General features: G+C 44.4%; 1 protein-coding gene across 1 annotated transcript in view; it reads left to right on the top strand.

The window, feature by feature from the left end:
* The window catches only part of NR4A3 (nuclear receptor subfamily 4 group A member 3), a 595,821-nt gene extending 580,400 nt beyond the window's left edge, over window positions 1–15,421 (top strand). Inside the window, exon 6 of the mRNA XM_078685747.1 lies at window positions 15,307–15,421. Within this exon, the coding sequence (XP_078541873.1) occupies window positions 15,307–15,312 (6 nt within the window). The 3' untranslated portion in view covers window positions 15,313–15,421. The remainder of the gene's footprint in view (window positions 1–15,306) is intronic.
* Window positions 15,422–18,622: the final 3,201 nt, after the last annotated feature.

The following is an 18,622-nucleotide window of genomic DNA, read 5'->3' as shown; positions in this document are numbered from 1 at the left end:
ACAGAACCGGCACCCTGCTATAAAATCGCCCCCCACCCCATCCAGCCTACCGGGGGATTGCCCGGTGCCCAGAATGACCAGTCCGGGCCTGGAGGGGTGTAGAGAGAGGGGGTGTAGAGAGAGGGGTGTAGAGAGGGGTGTAGAGAGAGAGGGGTGTAGAGGGAGAGGGGTGTAGAGAGAGACGGGTGTAGAGAGAGAGGGGTGGAAAGCGAGGGGGTGTAGAGAGAGGGGTGTAGAGAGAGGGGTGTAGAGAGAGGGGTGTAGAGAGTGGGTTGTAGGGAGGGGGTGTAGAGAGGGGGTGTAGAGAGACGGGTGTAGAGAGAGGGGTGTAGAGAGGGGGTGTAGGGGGGTGTAGACAGGGGGTGTAGGGGGGTGTAGAGAGGGGGTGTAGAGAGGAGGGTATAGAGAGGGGGGTGTAGAGAGCGAGGGTGTAGAGAGGGGCGTGTAGAGAGAGAGGGGTGTAGAGAGAGGGGGTGTGGAGAGAGAGGGGTGTGGAGAGAGAGGGGTGTGGAGAGAGAGGGGTGTGGAGGGAGGGGTGTGGACAGAGGGGTGTGGAGAGAGGGATGTAGAGAGAGGGGTGTAGAGAGCGAGTGGGGAAGAGAGCAAGGGGGTGTAACGGGCGAGAAGGTGTAGAGAGTTAGGGGTGTAGAGAGAGAGTGGGGTAGAGAGCGAGGGGGTGTAGAGACAGAGGGGTGTAGAGAGAGGGGGTGTAAAGAGAGGGGTGTAGAGAGAGGGGAGTAGAGAGAGGGGTGTAGAGAGTGAGGGGGTGTGTAGCGAGAGTGGGGTAGAGAGCGAGGGTGTGTGTAGAGAGAGAGGGGTGTAGAGAGAGAGGGTTGTAGAGAGAGAGGGGTAGAGAGCGAGGGGGTCTAGAGAGGGGTGTAGAGAGAGGGTTGTAGAGAGAGGGGTATAGAGAGGGGGTTGTAGAGAGGGGGTTGTAGAGAGGGGGATGTAGAGAGGGGGTGTAGAGAGGGGGTGTAGAGAGGGGGTGTAGAGAGAGGGGCGTAGAGAGAGGGGGTGTAGAGAGAGAGGGGTGTAGAGAGAGGGGGGTGTAGAGAGGGGGTGTAGAGAGAGGGGTGTAGAGAGATGCGGGTGTAGAGAGAGAGGGGTGTAGAGAGAGAGGGTGTAGAGAGGGGGGTGTAGAGAGCGGGGTGTAGAGAGGGGGGTGTAGAGAGGGGGGTGTAGAGAGAGGGGTGTAGAGAGAGGGGGTGTAGAGAGAGAGGGGTGTAGAGAGAGGGGGGTGTAGAGAGGGGGTGTAGAGAGGGTTGGTGTATTGAGCGAGGGGTGTAGAGAGATGGGGGTGTAGAGAGATGGGGGTGTAGAGAGAGAGGGGTGTAGAGAGAGGGCGTGTAGAGAGAGGAGGGTGTAGAAAGAGAGAGAGGTGTAGAGAGAGTTAAGGAGGTCCTTTATCTAAGATGACTTATTCATTACACTTCCTTAATTCACCAAGAAAATGCGAGAATATATCTTCACATTACCATACATTGAAAACATCTTAAAGTATGTGCTTGCAACAAAGTGTAAACAGATCAGTGGCCTGTTCGCTCACACTACAGATTTTACGTTTATTCTGGATCAAAAGCAGCATGGGTGTTGTGTGTAAACAACAAGCTCTTGGCATTGTTCGGAGGGGGGGCGGGGGAGCGAATTCCTTTGAAGTGTGAGAATTCCTTTGAAGTTGGGTGTGGAGAGAGGCTCACAGGCTGCTGTTCGATGTGCATGGGCATTAACACATGCACTGTAGGCAATCCGCCTGCTCATTGGCATTTTTGAATGCCCTTTTACAACTCGCGGAGAACGCATGCGCGCTATCTCAGCGACACCTAAAGAGAAAGAAAGCGGAACAAAATGATAAATGACAGGAAGGGTAGATTTGAAGTCACGAGAAATAAGAAAATGAGAAGGGCAGATAAAATACGAAAATATAAGGGAAGGGAAGAGAAGTGAGTAACAGGGGGGTAATCGGAGAATGTAGCGCGGAAGACAAGACACCGAGAGCAGAAGGAAGAGATAGGGGATAAGTAGGAGCTGAAAAGGGAAGCGAGGTGAAAAGGTCTCAAAATGAGACAAGGACGAAAAGTGCTGCAAGAGAATGTCAGAAAGTACAGCGAAGATAGAGATGTGAAGGGGGATATAGAGGAAGAGAGAGAGGAATAAATTACAAAATAGGAAAAAGACTAAAGGAAAAGTGAATGGAAAAGAACGAGGAAGTGTGAAAAGACGGATGTCGAAAAGGAAAGAAGTGGTTAAATTCAGTCAAATGTGAAAGTGGAAAAAAATGCAGGATAATGATATAGGGATAAAATGGAGAGACGAAGACAGGACAGGAAATGATGATATGAAGAGAATAGGGAAATTCACAAAAAGGGAAAAGGCAAAAGAGAGGGAAAGAAAGTCGAAAGCGAAGGGAAGAGACGGGTAAAAGAAAAGAATAGGTGAAACTGGTGAGAGAAGAGTGAAAGGGATGAGAGGGACCTAAGACACGGGAAAGTGGGGATTAACTTTAATATAAGGTAGAGTCAATAGAATGCAAAGAATGGGACGAGTGTGAGGGAAAGTAATATGAAGATAAAGGCGAGGAGAGAAAGAGATGGACGATAACGGTGAAAGGAAGAGAAAGCAGAACGTGAAAGACGTGAATTGAGAAAAGTAGAGAAGGGGTTATGCGAGGGGAAGTTACGGAAAGAGAAAGGAGAGAAAGAACAGAATGCGGAGCACGAGATGGAGTGAAAGAGGAGGGCATCGGAAGAGAAAGCGGAGACACGGTTAGAGAGGGAAAAAGAAACGAAGGGAATGGCAATGAATTGAAAAATGGGAAATAATGCAAGCAGAATATTAGAAGGGCATAGAAAGAACGCAACCACAGAGTCGGCGGGAAAGCGAGAGAGAAAAGGTTGCTCGGGCGAGGGAGACAGCGAACAACAAAGGGGCACCAAGGAGGGGGGAGGGGGTTGGAATGAAGATGAGGAGAAACCAGAGATTCGCGTTTGATGGGTGCGCAGCAAGGCACAACAACCTCCGTCTGCAGGACGCGGAGCTCTCTGTGAGGGCTGCATTAGTTTAAAAGGCAAGTGGCCAATGGGGGGTAGACTCACAACCCCCACACCTGCTGGAAGAGGTACCCTGTTGTCAGAATGGCACCTGTGCTGAGGCAGCACCCCAGAAACAAGAGGTAGCAAAATTGTGTTTATGGAGGTGCCGGGGGCATTTGGGTGGGCTGTCCAATCTCTCAGTGTCTAGGACCCCTCGTCCCCGGGGCCACAAGGAGGGGCGTGAAGAAGAGACAACGGATGTTTTCATACACAGCAGATTCCAAACCCAATAATCAGCTGGGGGTGGGGGGGGCTTTGTAAGAAGCACCGCATGGCAATAGGCAGCATAGGAGGATGAGAAAGAGCTGAATTTGAAGGAGAATAAGTAGGAATTGAAGGACGGACAACTCAGACGTTCTAAAAGTTAGGTTTTATGTTACGCTACGCTATGCTGTGCTTTGTTGTGTTGTGTTGTGGTGTGCATGAGGTGGAATCAAGACAACGCAGCCATGTTATACTGCACCCTGTTCTTTAATAGCACCTGCCGCAGTCCTGTGAGAAAAGCTTGTGAGAAAGCGTGTGAGAATTTAAAACTTATTAGTTTACAAAGTATGGACTGCTGACAGGCACATCATCCCTCTAAGGTGCCATCCTGGATTTTAAATCTGTGATTTGCTGGCTACACACAAATAATTGGGACAGACACGTTAACCCACTGAGCTGATGAGCCATTTGCACACGGATCTCTGAACAGGCACGTCAACCCACTGAGCTGTCTTAGAGGAACTGGAACTGGATGATTACACACAGATCTCCATCGCAGGCACATTCATTCACTGAGCTATCTTGTTGGCATTCGAAAAACATGACACATGCACCAAGCGTCTTTGCGTCTGGCACATTAACCCACGGGGCTTTCTTGACAGCTATAATCACTAGGTGCTGTGTGTGCCCAGCATTTGGCCTGGGCAGCCTCTACGGTGGGAATGACCACGTAATCGAGTTTATCGGTGAGAACATCACATGACAGCAGCACCTCTGCCTGCAAGAAGTTTCAGCATCTCCCACACTGCCCCTACTTCCACACTCCCTCGCCCCCAGCCCATAGCCCAGCGCCTCATTTAACAGCCGAAAGCCGTTAATACTGGTAAGTTTTCACTTGAAGAGAGCGGAAATATTAGCATGTGTCCTTTTCACACGGAGACTTCAATCCACCACCCACTGTGACCTATTTACAGACGTCTGAGCTCTGCCAGTTCATGTGTGTATGGGATGATGTAAGGGCGGGGGTCGGGGCACCTCATGAAACGCATTTTGTGGTCATCATTCTGTGGTGCAGGGGAGACTCAACATTTGACTGACAGATCCTGTGTATCCATTCACCTCATCTCTGACCCTACGTGACCCATGGTCCGCACACAGTATGTCATCAAGGGGTCGCAGAGTCTTTCATGTGGAGACAGAAAATGTCCTGTGGCAAAATGAACCTACATTAAAATCCAGGCATCTCTGCGTGACCGCGCCATGTGATCCTTGCCAAATGGCTTCATCGCTGCGTAGTTTGATTTGTGCTAAGTCTGGGCACACGCACCGTAGAAGGGGTTCATTGCTGGCAGAAACCACTCCCTCCTCTGCATTGTGAATATATTTAAATATATATAAATTCCTGAGTCGCCTCTCATAGGAATTGTGCTTAAAACCAGGTCCTGTTTTGGTAACCTGTCTACAGTCTGTCTCTCCCCATGAAGATGGCTGCCCCTCCTCTCTGCAGCGGGAGGGCTGAGAACAGTTTTACTCCCCCCAACTTTTCCAGCCTCCAAAGCACACTCCCTCACAGCCCTGACACAGGGCAGTGATCTCACCACTTCACCGACCCCCCCTTCCCAAAACACGTGCGCTGTCCCAGTACTGGAGACTGTCTCCAGCTGAGTGAGAGGAATGCCTCAACAAAGAGGGGTCAGGCAGGGTGCTTCATGCGGTGTTCGCAACTTTATTGCACTCTCTATGTGGTATTGTTGTCTTTGTTGTGGAGTGGTAACCTCAGGTTTAGTCTTCCTCGTTTCTATAGTAGCTCACCTATGAACTCAGTGAGACAAAGAAAAAGTAATCACTGAGGAGCACTTCTGGGCCTAGTCGGAGGTTTGTGAAGGGCCATTGGAATTATGTGACTGTTCGGCTGCACTGACTTTCGCACAATTATACAATTTCCGCATAAGCCTATAATCCATCATCTGCTGCCTAATCTGCAGATTTGTACCAAAAAAGCCTTGTTTCTAGCTTAAACGTCTCAAACATAACCAAAATGCAGCGACAAGTGTTACAGCGAGGTGGATGGTCAATCGCGAACCTAGAATGGTCACCTCTTACTTATTGCTAAATGTGAGTGTTACATTGGTACTAATGGTGTGCAAGCACCCTTGCTTCTTTCTGTGCCTCTCTTGTCATTTTCTGCATTTCTGTAGCTTCTTTCTGCACCTTTCTTTCTTTTTCTGTACTTCTCTTGCCTCTTTCTGCAAATCCCTTCTACTTTCTGCACCTCTTTTGCCTCTTTCTGCACCTCTGTTGCCTCTTTCTCCACCTCACTTGCTTCTTTGTGCACCGCTCTTGCCTCTTGCTGTACGTCTGTTCCTTCTTTCTGCACTTCTTTTTTTCTTTCTGTACCTCTCTTGCTTCTTTCTGCACCCCTCTGATCTCTTTTTTCACCTCTCGTCCCTCTTTCTGTACCCCTCTTGCCTTTTTTTACTCCTCTGTTCCTTCTTTCTGTACTTCTTCTTTTTCTTTCTGCAGCTCTTCTGCTTCTTTCTGCACCCCCTTGCCTCTTTCTTCACCCATCCACCATTTTTCTGTACCCCTCTTGCCTCTTTTTGCACCTCTGTTCTTTCTTTCTGTACTTCTTTTGTTTCTTTCTGCATATCTCGTGCTTCTTTCTGCACCCCATGTGTCTCTTTCTGAACTGTTCGTCTCTTTTTGCACCCCTCTTGCCTCTTTCTGCAACTCTTGCTGGTTTCTAAACTCCTCTTGCTTCTTTCTGCATTCTTTCTGCATTCCTCGTGCTTCTTTCACACCCCTCTTCCCTCTTTGTGCAACACTCTTGCCTCTTTCTGCACCTCTGTCCCTTCTTTCTACACTTCTTTTGTTTCTTTCTGTACCTCTTGCTTTTTTCTGAACCCCTTTTGCTTCTTACTGCACCCTGTTGCCACTTTCTGCCCCTCTTCTCCTTCTTTCTATACTTATTTTGTTTGTTTCTGCCCTCCTTGTGTGTCTTTCACACCCATCTTCCCTCTATGTGTACCCCTCTTGCCTCTTTCTGCACCTCTGTTCCTTCTTTCTGCACTTCTTTCTGTACTTCTTTTGTTTCTTTCTGCACCTCTCTTGCTTCTTTCGGCACCCCTCTTGCCACTTTCTTGCCACTTCCTCCAAGCCTGCTCCCCCTTTTGGTATCTCTGTTGCGTTTTTATGCACTTCTCTAGCCTCTTTCTCCACCCTCCATCCCTATTTCTGCACCTCTGTTGCTTCTTTCTGCACTTCTCTTGCTTCTTTCTGTACCCCTCTCACCTCTTTCTGCACTTCTATTCCTTCTTCCTGCACTTCTTTTGTTTCTTTCTGCACTTCTCTTGCTTCTTTCTGCAACCTTCTTACCTCTTTCTCCTCCCTCCTCCCTCTTCCCCTTTCTGCTCCTCTGTTGCTTCTTTCTGCACTTCTCTAGCCTCTTTTTCCACCCTCCATCCCTCTTTCTGTACCTCTATTGCTTCTTTCTGCACGTCTATAGCTTCTTTCTGCACCTCTGTCCCTTCTTTCAGCAATCATTGTGCCTCCTGCACCCCTATTCCCTCTCTCTGCACCCTTCTTGCCTCTTTCTGCACCTCTGTTCCTTCTTTCTGCACTTCTCTTGTTTCTTTCTGCACTTCTATTGTTTCTCTTTGCACTTCTCTTGCTTCTTTCTGCACCCCTCTTGCCACTTTCTTCACCCCAGCTCCCCTTTTTTGCATCTCTGTTGCTTCTTTCTGTATTTCTCTAGGCTCTTTCACCACCCTACATCCCTCTTTCTGCACCTCTATTGCTTCATTCTGAACTTCTTTTGTTTCTTTCTACACTTCTCTTCCTTCTTTCTGCAACCCTCCTGCTTCTTTATGTACCTCTCTTGCCTCTATGTGCACCACTCATACCTTTATTCTGCACACCTCCTGCCTCTTTCTGCACCTCTGTTGGTTCTTTCTGCACTGCGCTTGCTTCTGTCTGTACTTCTCTTGGTTCTTTCTACACCTCTGTTGCTTCTTTCAGCAATTCTCTTGCCTCTTTCTGCCCTTCTCTTGCTTGTTTCTACATCTCTCTTGTGTCTTTCAGCACCTCTGTTGCCTCTTTATGCACCTCGCTTGCTTCTTTCTGTACCCCTCCTGCCTGTTTTGGCACCTCTGTTTCTTGTTTCTGTACTTCTCTTGCCTCTTTCTGCACTTCACTTGCTTCTTTCTGCACCTCTCTTGCCTGTTTTGGCACCTCTGTTGCTTGTTTCTGTACTTCTCTTACCTCTTTCTGAACCTCTGACTTATAAGTAGTTTTAATCCCCCTGCCCTATTATATACTTGGGCCTAACAGAGAAGGTAATGCCAAACACAGGGGTACCCCACCAACCCATAGTGAATCCTAGTATATGTAGGTGTTTTCACTGTATTCTAAGTGTCTTTTAGCATAGCACTGGCCCCGGGCCTGTTAGTCAGTGTCAGTTACCACCAGAACCAGTCAGGAAAAAGTTAGCGGTACAGGATGACTTAGCAAAAAGGCCTCTTTCTGCACCTCTGTTGGTTCTATCTGCATATCTCTTGCTTCTTATGCACCTTTCTTTGTCTTTCTGGGCTTCTGTCACCTCTATCTGCATTTCTGTTGCTTCTTTCTGCCCCTTTCTTCCTCTTTCTGCACATGTCCTACCACTGTAGGCATAGTTAGAAATTAGCATTTAAAAAAACCTTTGAAATTTACAAAAAGAAAATAGGGTTCAGGTCAGTTATAGTTAGAAATTAGCATTTAATAAACCTTAGAAATTCACAGAAAAAACCACAGGTTTCAGGGATGTCATAGTTAGATGGACATTTCACTCGTACAAACCCAGAGAAATGTGGCAGTTATAGTTAGTTCAGCTAACTATAACTCATGTGCCCGCAATACACTGCTGATGACGTCACACATTACATTATTCATGACATGGTCAGTGACATCACTGATGACATCAGGGGAGCCAGAAAGATTTATGAGGTAAACATGCATCAATGTGGAGATAACTTAGAGACAAGAAAGCATGACACGGATGCAGCATAGCAATGAGAGGGTGATAAATACAGCTTGAAAGGTGCAAAGCAAAAAGATAACTAGTGAAGACAGGATGAAAGGCCACCTATATCCCTCCAAGTGACCAATCAAACTAAAACTATGTCCCTAGAGTGTTGATTATAGAGGACATACCTGTCAATCGATCAATGGTTTTGGCTCAGCAAGAGAATATAAGGATCGGGGTTCACAGTGCAGATGTGTAAACACAATCACCTTTCCTAAATTTATAGGAAAATTAGAAATATGTGAATGGCACTATCAGTAGGTAAACCCAAAAACTGATGGGGGGATGATAATTTCAAGATAAGATTACCTTTCAAATCTAGTCGTAGTTGTTGATTTAGAGAGGCCCCTTTTCTTTCTTGTATATCGATAGTTCGAGTGAAGTAGATTAATGGGCAAGGATACTTCAAAATAGAGGGGGGGGGAAAGAAAAAGAGGGGTATATAAAAAAAATTGGGTTCACATACTGATAGTGACCTTCACATATATCTCCTTTTCCTATGCATTTAGAAAGGGTGATTCTGTTTACACATCTGCACCGTGAACCCCGATCCTTATATTCTCTTGCTGAGTCAAAACCATTGATCAATCAACGGGTATGTCCTCTATAATCAACACTCTAGGGACATAGGTTTAGTTTGGCACTTGGAGGTATATAACTTGCCTTTCATCCTGTCTTCACTAGTTATCTTTTTACTTTGCACCTTTCAAGCTGTATTCATCACACTCTCATGGCTATGCTGCATGTGTGTCACATTTTCTTGTTACTTAGGCATCTCCACATTGATGCATGTTTACCTCATAAATCTTTCCGGCTCCCCTGGACTATTTTCCCCAATCCAATATCAACAAGAGACACAATTTTCTTATCTAAAACATAATTTTTTGTTACCTGTTCTTCGAACAGAGGATCTTGTATTCACTTAAAATAGACCCTAGCTATCTAGCTATTGATGTTGTCTATTACTTCATTCAGTGATTACTGTGACAGAGTCCTGACGAAGGCCTAGCCGAAATGTGCATGGTCTAACAACATACCGCCAGTCTCTGCACATCATCATAATATTGTTATCTTAGGCTGTTGATCATGTAATCTTTGATGCAATGGATCATCAACAATGTATATATGTCTATACTGTTGCCTTATATATAATTACATGAAGTACGACAACATAGAATGATTTTGAGAATGTTTTATTAATTTCATACTTGAACAATTTACAGTATGTATAAAAAATATGTATTTATAAAAAGCTGTTGATAAAACTTGATAAACACATGTTTTGATATGAGTTCTGACAATTATTGCCATTATTAATGTCTCAATTCTAGAATTCTCTTGCCCGCATTAATTGTTATTCACCGTGTCCAGGTGTGTCTTTTCATGTTATTGATTATTCCCTGTCAGGGCTTATATATCCTATATACAGGGCCCCAGTTCTTTAACCGATGATATACCATAACCCCTAGATATTTGAGGACCCTAAGCTCTCCCTTGAGTCCAAGAGACAATGCCACCTCGAGGGGCTCCACAAGCCCAGGGGACACAGAGAAAACACAAGAATTTCAACAATTCATCTGCAGGCCTGAAACTTGGTCAAAGTCCTTTAAGCAGGAGACGCTGCACAGGATACCACAGCTTGCATCTCTCTAATGGATGAGCATGTCATCTGCATAGAGTGAAACAGTGTGTTCCCTGTCAAACATTGGGATCCCTCTCCCTTGACCCTCCTCCCAAAGCAAACAAGCGAAAGGCACCACTGCCAGTGCAAATAGCATGGAGGAACGAGGACAATCCTGCCATTTGCCTCTATGGACCTCAAATGCAGAAGAAATATACTTGTCTGTGCATGCCCATGGGTCCACGTACAGCAGCCCAACCGATCTATTTGATCCATTCCCCAATGCCACCCTGCCCATGAGGGCCCACAAGTCTTGTCACTGCAATGTTTTGAATGCCACTCATATGTCTACAGAGAATATCATCACCTCTGGTTGCTGGGCCCCGGATCTTATATCTAAGATATGATGCAAGCGTTGTATATTGTGTGAAGTATTGTGTTTAGGGAGGAACCCGGTTTGATCTTCATGTATCACAGTTGCAAGGTGTGTTTGGAGCTTATATTTGACAGAATTTTGCAGATAATCTTAGAATCCAGGTTGAGCATTGACAGAAGCCGATAGGCCTTTGTATCCACAGCATCACTCATGGGTTTGAGTATCAATACTTTGAAGACTGCTCTAGTCTGTCCTGAAGGCAACCACAATCCAATGCATTAGCATACATGTATGCCAGTCTCTGAAGTAGCTGGGAGGCATGCTGTGAGAAATGGGGTTGTTGGTTAACTGGGGTATGAGCCCTGGTCAAGCAACAGACACAATCCCTATCAGGCTGAACCACAAAATGTCAGTGAATTAACCTGTGCTTAACCCAGAGTACCTTGGCACACAAGCAGTCAGGCTTAACTTAGAGGCAATATGTAAAGTGTTTATTCAGCACACAAACAGTATTAAAGTGAAAATACAACACAAAACAAATCCCAAACCAACCTAGAAAAATAGATTATTTTTTAATAAATAGTTTGAGACCAAAATGACAAATATCAAATGAGTAAAACCGGAGATGTTGATTTTTAAAGTATTTAGTGAAAATAGAGCCAAGAAGCACAAAGCGCCAAAAAGGAATATCTGGTCTCGCTGGACCAGGACAAAGTCAAAAGTTCAGGCAGACTGTAAAGGAGCATGGGGTGGCTATGGGGACCAGGCTTGGCCGGTTGAGCAAAAGTACCTTAGTCTAGGTTGCATTACATCGAAGATCCTTGGGATGCAGCTGAAGTGATGGGTCGATGTTGAAGAAATGTGTTGGTGTCGATCCTCTCAGTGCCGGGAAAGCACTGTTCTGATCCATACAGTAGCAGTGATGCCTTGACCCGATAAGCGTTGGGGAATTCAATGCAGAGTTCTCTGCATTGTCATTGAGACTGCCATTGATGGAGATGTGAGGACCTAGAGCAGGTAGGAGCTACGCACAGTGGTGGTTCCAAAGATGATTCATCAGGTCGATCCATGCAACAGAGGCGACATGCAGGTTCTGGTCACTCAACAGGGGTGATGTGCCGGTTTAGAACCACACAATGGCACTGATGTGCTAGTTCGAGAGAGGATACATGGGATGGCAGAGTCCGGCTGCAGAAGCGGATAAAAGGCAAGTAGACGTTAATTGGAGTGCTAATTATGACCTCCAGCATCTAGTGTGGAGGTCATAATTAGCACTTCAATTAACGTCTACTTGCCTTTTATCCGCTAACAGAGGCCCAGTTCATTAAAATATTTTACCCTCGGGTACTGGGACCAGCTGTATAGCTTTTAAACTTCGCCCTTCTCACCCAACTCACTGCACACTCAGCAACATACCAGCTCCGCAGTCACCTGGCGTTGAAGCACACCCGGGGCACATTCGGTGCCACTGCGGTGGGCCCGATGATGAAGCATGCCACCGACTAGGTCGGTGGGTGAGGGCTTTATAAGGAAAACAATTATTCTCCTGATTTGACGTACTGCTCTGAGTGTCCTACTTCTCTTAAACCTTAGCTAGTCCTTATTGATACATACATATAACCCAGGGGATACGGTCTAGCCTATCTAGTCCTCTCTCTCTCATTGATTAAAGCGGGCCTTGAGACTAGTCACGCTCTCAATCTCCATTCTTCAGAGACTCAACTCCAGTGTGGATAGTTCTGCCCGAAGTGAGTGCCCCAATCCCACCAACTGTCTGATACAATGCCCCCTAACAACTGCCTTTAAGGCGACCTATTCACCAATCATATGGGGCGCCATACACATATTCACTGTAAAACAGTTTGCAATCACCTCAGCCAGTGGGTCTCTAAAAGTGGGTTTACATAGTGAGCCAGGTTTTAGCCTCCAGGTAAGTATAGGTGCTATAAAGCACGCCCATTGCAGGTCCACCCGTAGGGAATTATGGTCAGACAGTGTCCAACTGAAATACTTAGTACTGTTCACTACACAGCAGGCTTCACCAAGCATAACACTGTGTCCAGCTGGACATGCAAGTTATGTATTGGGTAGTAAAAGGAATACTCTCTCAGTCGCGGGCTGAGGTTGTGCCACACATCCCTTAAAAACCAGTTGTCATGCTAATCTTGCAGGCTTTGTGGCAGTCTCACCAAGAGGGAATCTGCCAAGGGTGGAGTATATCTGTCAAATACTGTGTTTTCTACGCTGTTATAGTCACCCTCCAGCACCATCAGAGCATCAGGATTCTGCAAGAGGACTCAGGATGGTGCAGCAAGAAACTGCGCCTGGTCTACATTAGGGACATAAATGCTGCCAAGCAATATCCTAAGCCCATTATGCCTCCCTACCACTATCCTACACTGACCGTCCTTGGCAACATGTGTCTTCAATGTCTCCAAAGGGGATCCTGACTTAACCCTTATTAACCCCCTTCTGGAGAAAGCAGAGTAACTAGTTGGTAAAATCGGTAACCTGCTCCTTCTCTGTAACGTAATGGTTTCAGGAACACTTCAGGTGTGTCTCCTAGAGAAAAGCTACATTCATGCCCCAACATTTTAAATAGGATAGAACTTTGTATCTTTTACTGGCCAAGGCCATAGCCCTGACATCCCATTTAAGAAACGCATATAGCAGTCATGGCTAGGACATGTGGCTGTGTCTAGTCCCCACTACCCCACGGAAATACAGCTGCATCCATGTACACAGACTGAGCATAAACAAGTAAAGAGTTCCCAATGACCCTCCCCAGGTCAGATTCGCAACGGTGCCCCGGCCAAAACCCACAGCCAATACAAGTGATACATCCCAGACTCCCAATGCCAGCATGCTGCACTGGGGTTTCCAGGAAGGTGTGAGTCCATTTTATTCTGGCTGGAAAGTTTCTCTGCCACTGACCCCCCTCATGGAGAAGGGGCAGGATCATATGAATCCGGAACCAATCCACCTCAGTAATGCAAAGGTTTGTCTGCCTGAGCAGCCCCTCAGGTAACTGCCTTATGCAACACCACATGAAGGGTCATTCCCTCGGGTGAGGAAGCATTAACAAGAAACACAATACAATAAGGCAGCTGCCTTCACGTTAAATGTCATCTGCCATCCTGGGGGTGATTTGTGGCCCATCTGTAAGTTCCTCAGGTAAAGTGTCAGAGTCCTAATATTCAGATTACGTTGTTGCACTGACCTCTTTCGGTGATCGGCCTGATACATTTTACAAAGAGGGCGCCGCAGCCAGTACGGCCACCCTATCCCTCTTAATGTGTTTACGGTCTGGACACAATCCACTCTTCTCTGCCCAGCTTCTCCTCTGCCGCCGTTTCCATTTGGGAAACTCCATGCTCTGCTCTCCTCCCATTCTGGCCTTGTAGTATTCCATGCCAGCCCCACATCGTTGGTGGGTGGATAAAAAACTGCATTTTGCCCCCTAGCATGACTTTAAGGCAGACAGCGAACAAGAGCATATACTTGATTCTTGAATCTCTCATCTCCTTGCTCTCAGCAATGAAAGAGGCACGCTGTTGCTGGTCGAGCACAGTATAGTCTGGGAATATTGCCATGAAGGCCTGGTCAATGTGGAAGCTACATGCCCCCTGGACTTTCAGCAGTATTAGGTCCCTGTCCCAGTAATGGAGGAGCCTGACCACGAAAGGACAAGGAGGTGCTCCCAGTGGTTGCCTCGCAAGCCCCCATGAGCCCTTTCCAGGGTAAAGAAAATGACAGTCCCTGGGGCGCAACCTCCTTCCTCAGCCATGTCTCGAGGAAGGCCACCATGTCAAGTCCTTCCACCCTCTCAGGCAGACCAGCGATCCTCAAGTTATTGTGTCGACTGTGCCTGTCTGCATCCTTGGCTCGACAACCCTGGAACTCCACTCTGCACAGTAGGTCAGTCACATTGGTCTGCAGTCGCTTAACTACAGGATCCTCTTCCTTAAGACTCTCTGCATTACATTTCGCCTTGTCTGCAAGTTTACGGTGGTGCTCATCTCAGTATGACCAAGTCTATAGAAACTGTCAATTTTACCCTCCATCACCTACTGGGTAGCAGCCACTGCATTCACGGTTTGTATAATTTATAATGTTTGTCTTGTGTAAGTAGGGGTTGTGTTGAAGTAATAAAGTATTGTTCCCCTAACTATAACTAATCCCTAATCTTTGTTTTTTATGGAATTTCAGTGGTTTTTAAACATATTAGGATGAAGGTGTATTACTGTTTGAGTGTGTTATGTATGTGAAACACATAGAATTACAAAATATGTATGTGTATTTTGCATTACATGTACGTTAAGTCTATGCAAATAATGTGCATGTGACATGTAGAAGGCATATTCAAATAAACAACTGTATTAGCACACCATATACAGTACAATATTAACAATATCGATCAAATTAATGATGTCAATAGGCCATAGAATATTCTATGGCCTATTGACATCATTAATTTGATCGATATTGTTAATATTGTACTGTATATGGTGTGCTGAACCATTGTGTTGCATTGCATATAGTGCCTTTGGCATTAGTTTTGGAAGCCTAGGGGCATGTGGCTTCAGGTTTCTGGCACCCACAAACAAAACTAGACCAGAAGAAAGTGGTTGTAGTGCAGTCATTTCTTTTACCCTATACCCCTGTCCTAGGTGTTAATTAAACAACTGTATTAGACCTGAGTTCTATGGTTCTATGGGTACTGTTTTATACAATTGGTTGTTTTTTGGCTATGTATGTAGCCAAAATCTAACTACAGTTTTACCTTTAAATATATGTAAATATTAACATTAAAGAATGGAATTTTCAACAATGTCTTTTGTAGTGTTTATGTATTATGTAAACGAGAAATGTATTTCCTGATTTGAAAATGACCCTCCAGCGTACTGAAGTGGAAGGAGTTATTCTCATTGCTGAAGTGCTGTTTTCTCTCTAGGCTTGATAATGGCTGATCAGGGACATGGAGCTGATCAGGAGGGACAGCAGGATAGAGAGGCAGAAAAGAAAGTCCTGGATGCAGAGGAGGATGAAATAGTAACAACAAGGAGGAGGCAGCGTGAGTCTGTGGTGTGACAGTTTTTTTACTCTCCCACCAGTTGCAAAAAGTTAATGCCCTACTTGTAATATGTAACTTTTGTAAAATGTGGAACCAGGCATCAATATTTATTCGGGACAATGGATATGAAGAAGCATCTTATGTCCATGCACAATGGCAACGAGCTCAAAGATCAAGAGAAAGGGAGATTCAAGAATTTGCTGCCCAAACATTGTCTGCTGCAGCTGAGGGAGACTCTGCAACACCATCCATCTCTGCTGCCTTCAATGTACCACCAGCGCCATCATTGGCTCCACTTTTTATCCCACCTGCTGGTAGTACCATCCCTGTACAGAGGTTGACACAGGGCAAGAACATAGCGAAGCAGTTTGACAGGACTGCCACGTACTGTCGGCTATTCCATATGGTAACTGTAACTGAAGAAAGGCTCCTGAACATTGGGAAGCAATTTATTTCATGTGTGTCCTCCCTAAACCCCTTAAGGCTTGTTTACCCAACTTTGCACTTTGTGCCTTGAACCTAGGGAATCTCTGTTTGTTGTGTTGGTCCTGTTGACCTGAAAATTAAAGAATAGAAATGTATGTGTGAATAAAAACACATAAAAGAATAAAAAAGTTTCCCTTAGGAACTAATAACATTCTTTAAATAGAGCTGTTGCCAATACTAACACTTTTTTCACAGGTATGACATATATATGTTATAGAAAATGGACAGAAAGGTATGTGAAAGGTAATAATTCTAATGTGCATAAACGTATGTTTTCATGTGTGAAATAGTAAAGAAAGTTGTAGAAACAGGTGTTATTTCAAAGTCGCCAGACATAATATAGCAGTAGTTTGGAATATCAACATAATTTAAAAAGGTATAGCAACAAAAAGGTATTTTAGTGTATCTCAGACAAGAGTAACAATAATTTCACATAATGATGTCATCACTTAGCACCTGCAGAGGAGAAGATGAGCATAATTATATAGTCATAATGAAACACTGGGGAAAATACAAATCTAATAGATTGTGAAAAAAACCTTAAACAATGTGCTTGTCCAACTGTTTACTTGTCCACTCATTCATAATAACACATTTTATCTAAACAGCTATATTAATACTATCAGTGGATTTTTCTCAAAAGTCATTAACTAAGCTCAGCCACATCATAACATATCTACTGTTTGATGTAAGGCCTACTCCACAACACCTTTCTACCTTTGTGAAAAGGTCTAATGTAAAAATTAAAATTTTTGGACAGCATGTGTTTAAAAAATTTTTTATCATCACATTCTGTCCTTCCTTTGTTGTTTTTTAAAATATATTGTATAGTGACATGCAACTTGTTTCACCACGATGAAAAATAATGGGACAACAAATAAAAGTCTGACCAGAAACTGACATTTGAATGGTAGTGAAGTTGCTAATGATATATTTTGTGACCATAGGGAAACAAGGTGAGGACACTAACTGTGATCTACAGTTATGACAAAGGTTTGAGTGCACAGCATTACATATTAAAGTTTTAAATGACACTGATTTGCGATAAGGGATTAATTTGGAAGCAAATCTTTAAAAAAAAAATTGAGAATATACAACACAGTACATTGCAATGGTATTGCATAAGCATCTTCGCACAGTGAACACAAATTCACATCAGAGGCAAGTATAAGCGCATCAATGATCCAGGTTTTTTTAAATAAATGATTTTGATTGATTTTGACAAAGTAACATCATTAGCATCTGCATGACAACATAAGCCAACATTAACATCGCAAAGACAATAATTTGAATGGCGTAGGCGGGATGCCGGGGGAATTCCAATCAGTAAGCAAGAAAGTTCACTTTGTTAGTCGTGCCGCCGCATATGTCTGTTACAACGAAACAAGGGACCCACTAGGTAATCAAGAAGCAGGGGTATTAGTTTTATCAGGCAACAAGGGTCCTTGACTAAACACAATAAAGAGAACAATGAATTATAGACAACAATCTGTACTATAATAAGGAAGGTGTCCAGCCGGACACTGATTTAATTATTTGCAAGAAGTAAACAGATAAGGTGAACATTTATACAGTGGGACACAGTCCTGTATCCAATACATTTAGCACAAACAGGACAAAACCAGGGGATTTAAAGGAGCGGGGTTTGCAGGCAATTATATAATAACGAGACGCTAGTTACAATTGAAACATTGGCCTAGCTGTACTCATGTAGTCAACACTGTTGTGTAACACAATGGAAAACTGATGTGTCACTACATATACTGTCGACGGCCATCAACCCGGTTGACTGCTTCAACCCGAAGCTCCTCTTTCAGGTGAATTATTCCCTCAAGCACAGTACCACCCTGACCACTCTAACTCCCCTGGAATTCACCGGACCCTCGGACCCCACTAAGCCTACCTTATCCTACGGGATCGTAGAATCTGCAACAGTTCTCCAAAGGCTTCCTACTCAGGCAATACAATTCTAGTCCTGATGATCCTTTATTTTTAATGGGATCGAAACGCCGTCGACAGTATATGTAGTGACACATGTCTGTGGCATAGTACATTTACGAACAGTTGCATAAGTCATAAGAACCAAAGGAAAACCCGTCATTATTACACAGAGCAATTCCATAATGAACTCGTATATGAGTAACAAAGTAAAAATAACTTGAAAAAGAAGAACTAAAGATCGATCTCCACATGTAGATACAGCTCAGAGTAGTATCAATATTTCCCTCATAGACCATATTATTTACATCCAATGAATATTTTGCACAATTCCCAATTCAAATTCAAAAAGTACACCCTTAAACACTTAAATTTATCTCAAAATATATTTTTAATTGTATCAAAAGATTAGTTATTATAAAATATTTTTTGTTTTTCTCTTTTTGTTATTTTAACATCACATCCATTTATCTAATAACAGAATGAAGGCTTCAGTCCTCCAATACATATGTTCATCGATACATATACTTCTTGTAATTCGTGATATTCATACAACATACAGATAAAAAACATGTATTATTACACCACCCTGGATCACTTCACTCATGCACTCTTATACCAACTCTCATACCACTCCTTACACTCTCAAAACAAACTATATCCCAACTTGGTACTCAAGACGTCTCAATAACAATGTATGAGACTCCGCACTAGAATTGTCTACGCGCGTTTCGGTGGATTTAAATGTTGTTCGACAACCACCTTCTTCAGG

Source organism: Lissotriton helveticus, chromosome 4_1 (assembly GCF_964261635.1).
Source record: "Lissotriton helveticus chromosome 4_1, aLisHel1.1, whole genome shotgun sequence".
NCBI lineage: Eukaryota > Metazoa > Chordata > Amphibia > Caudata > Salamandridae > Lissotriton > Lissotriton helveticus.
The sequence above is the reverse complement of the archived record's forward strand: the minus strand, read 5'-3'. Positions and strand labels throughout refer to the sequence as shown.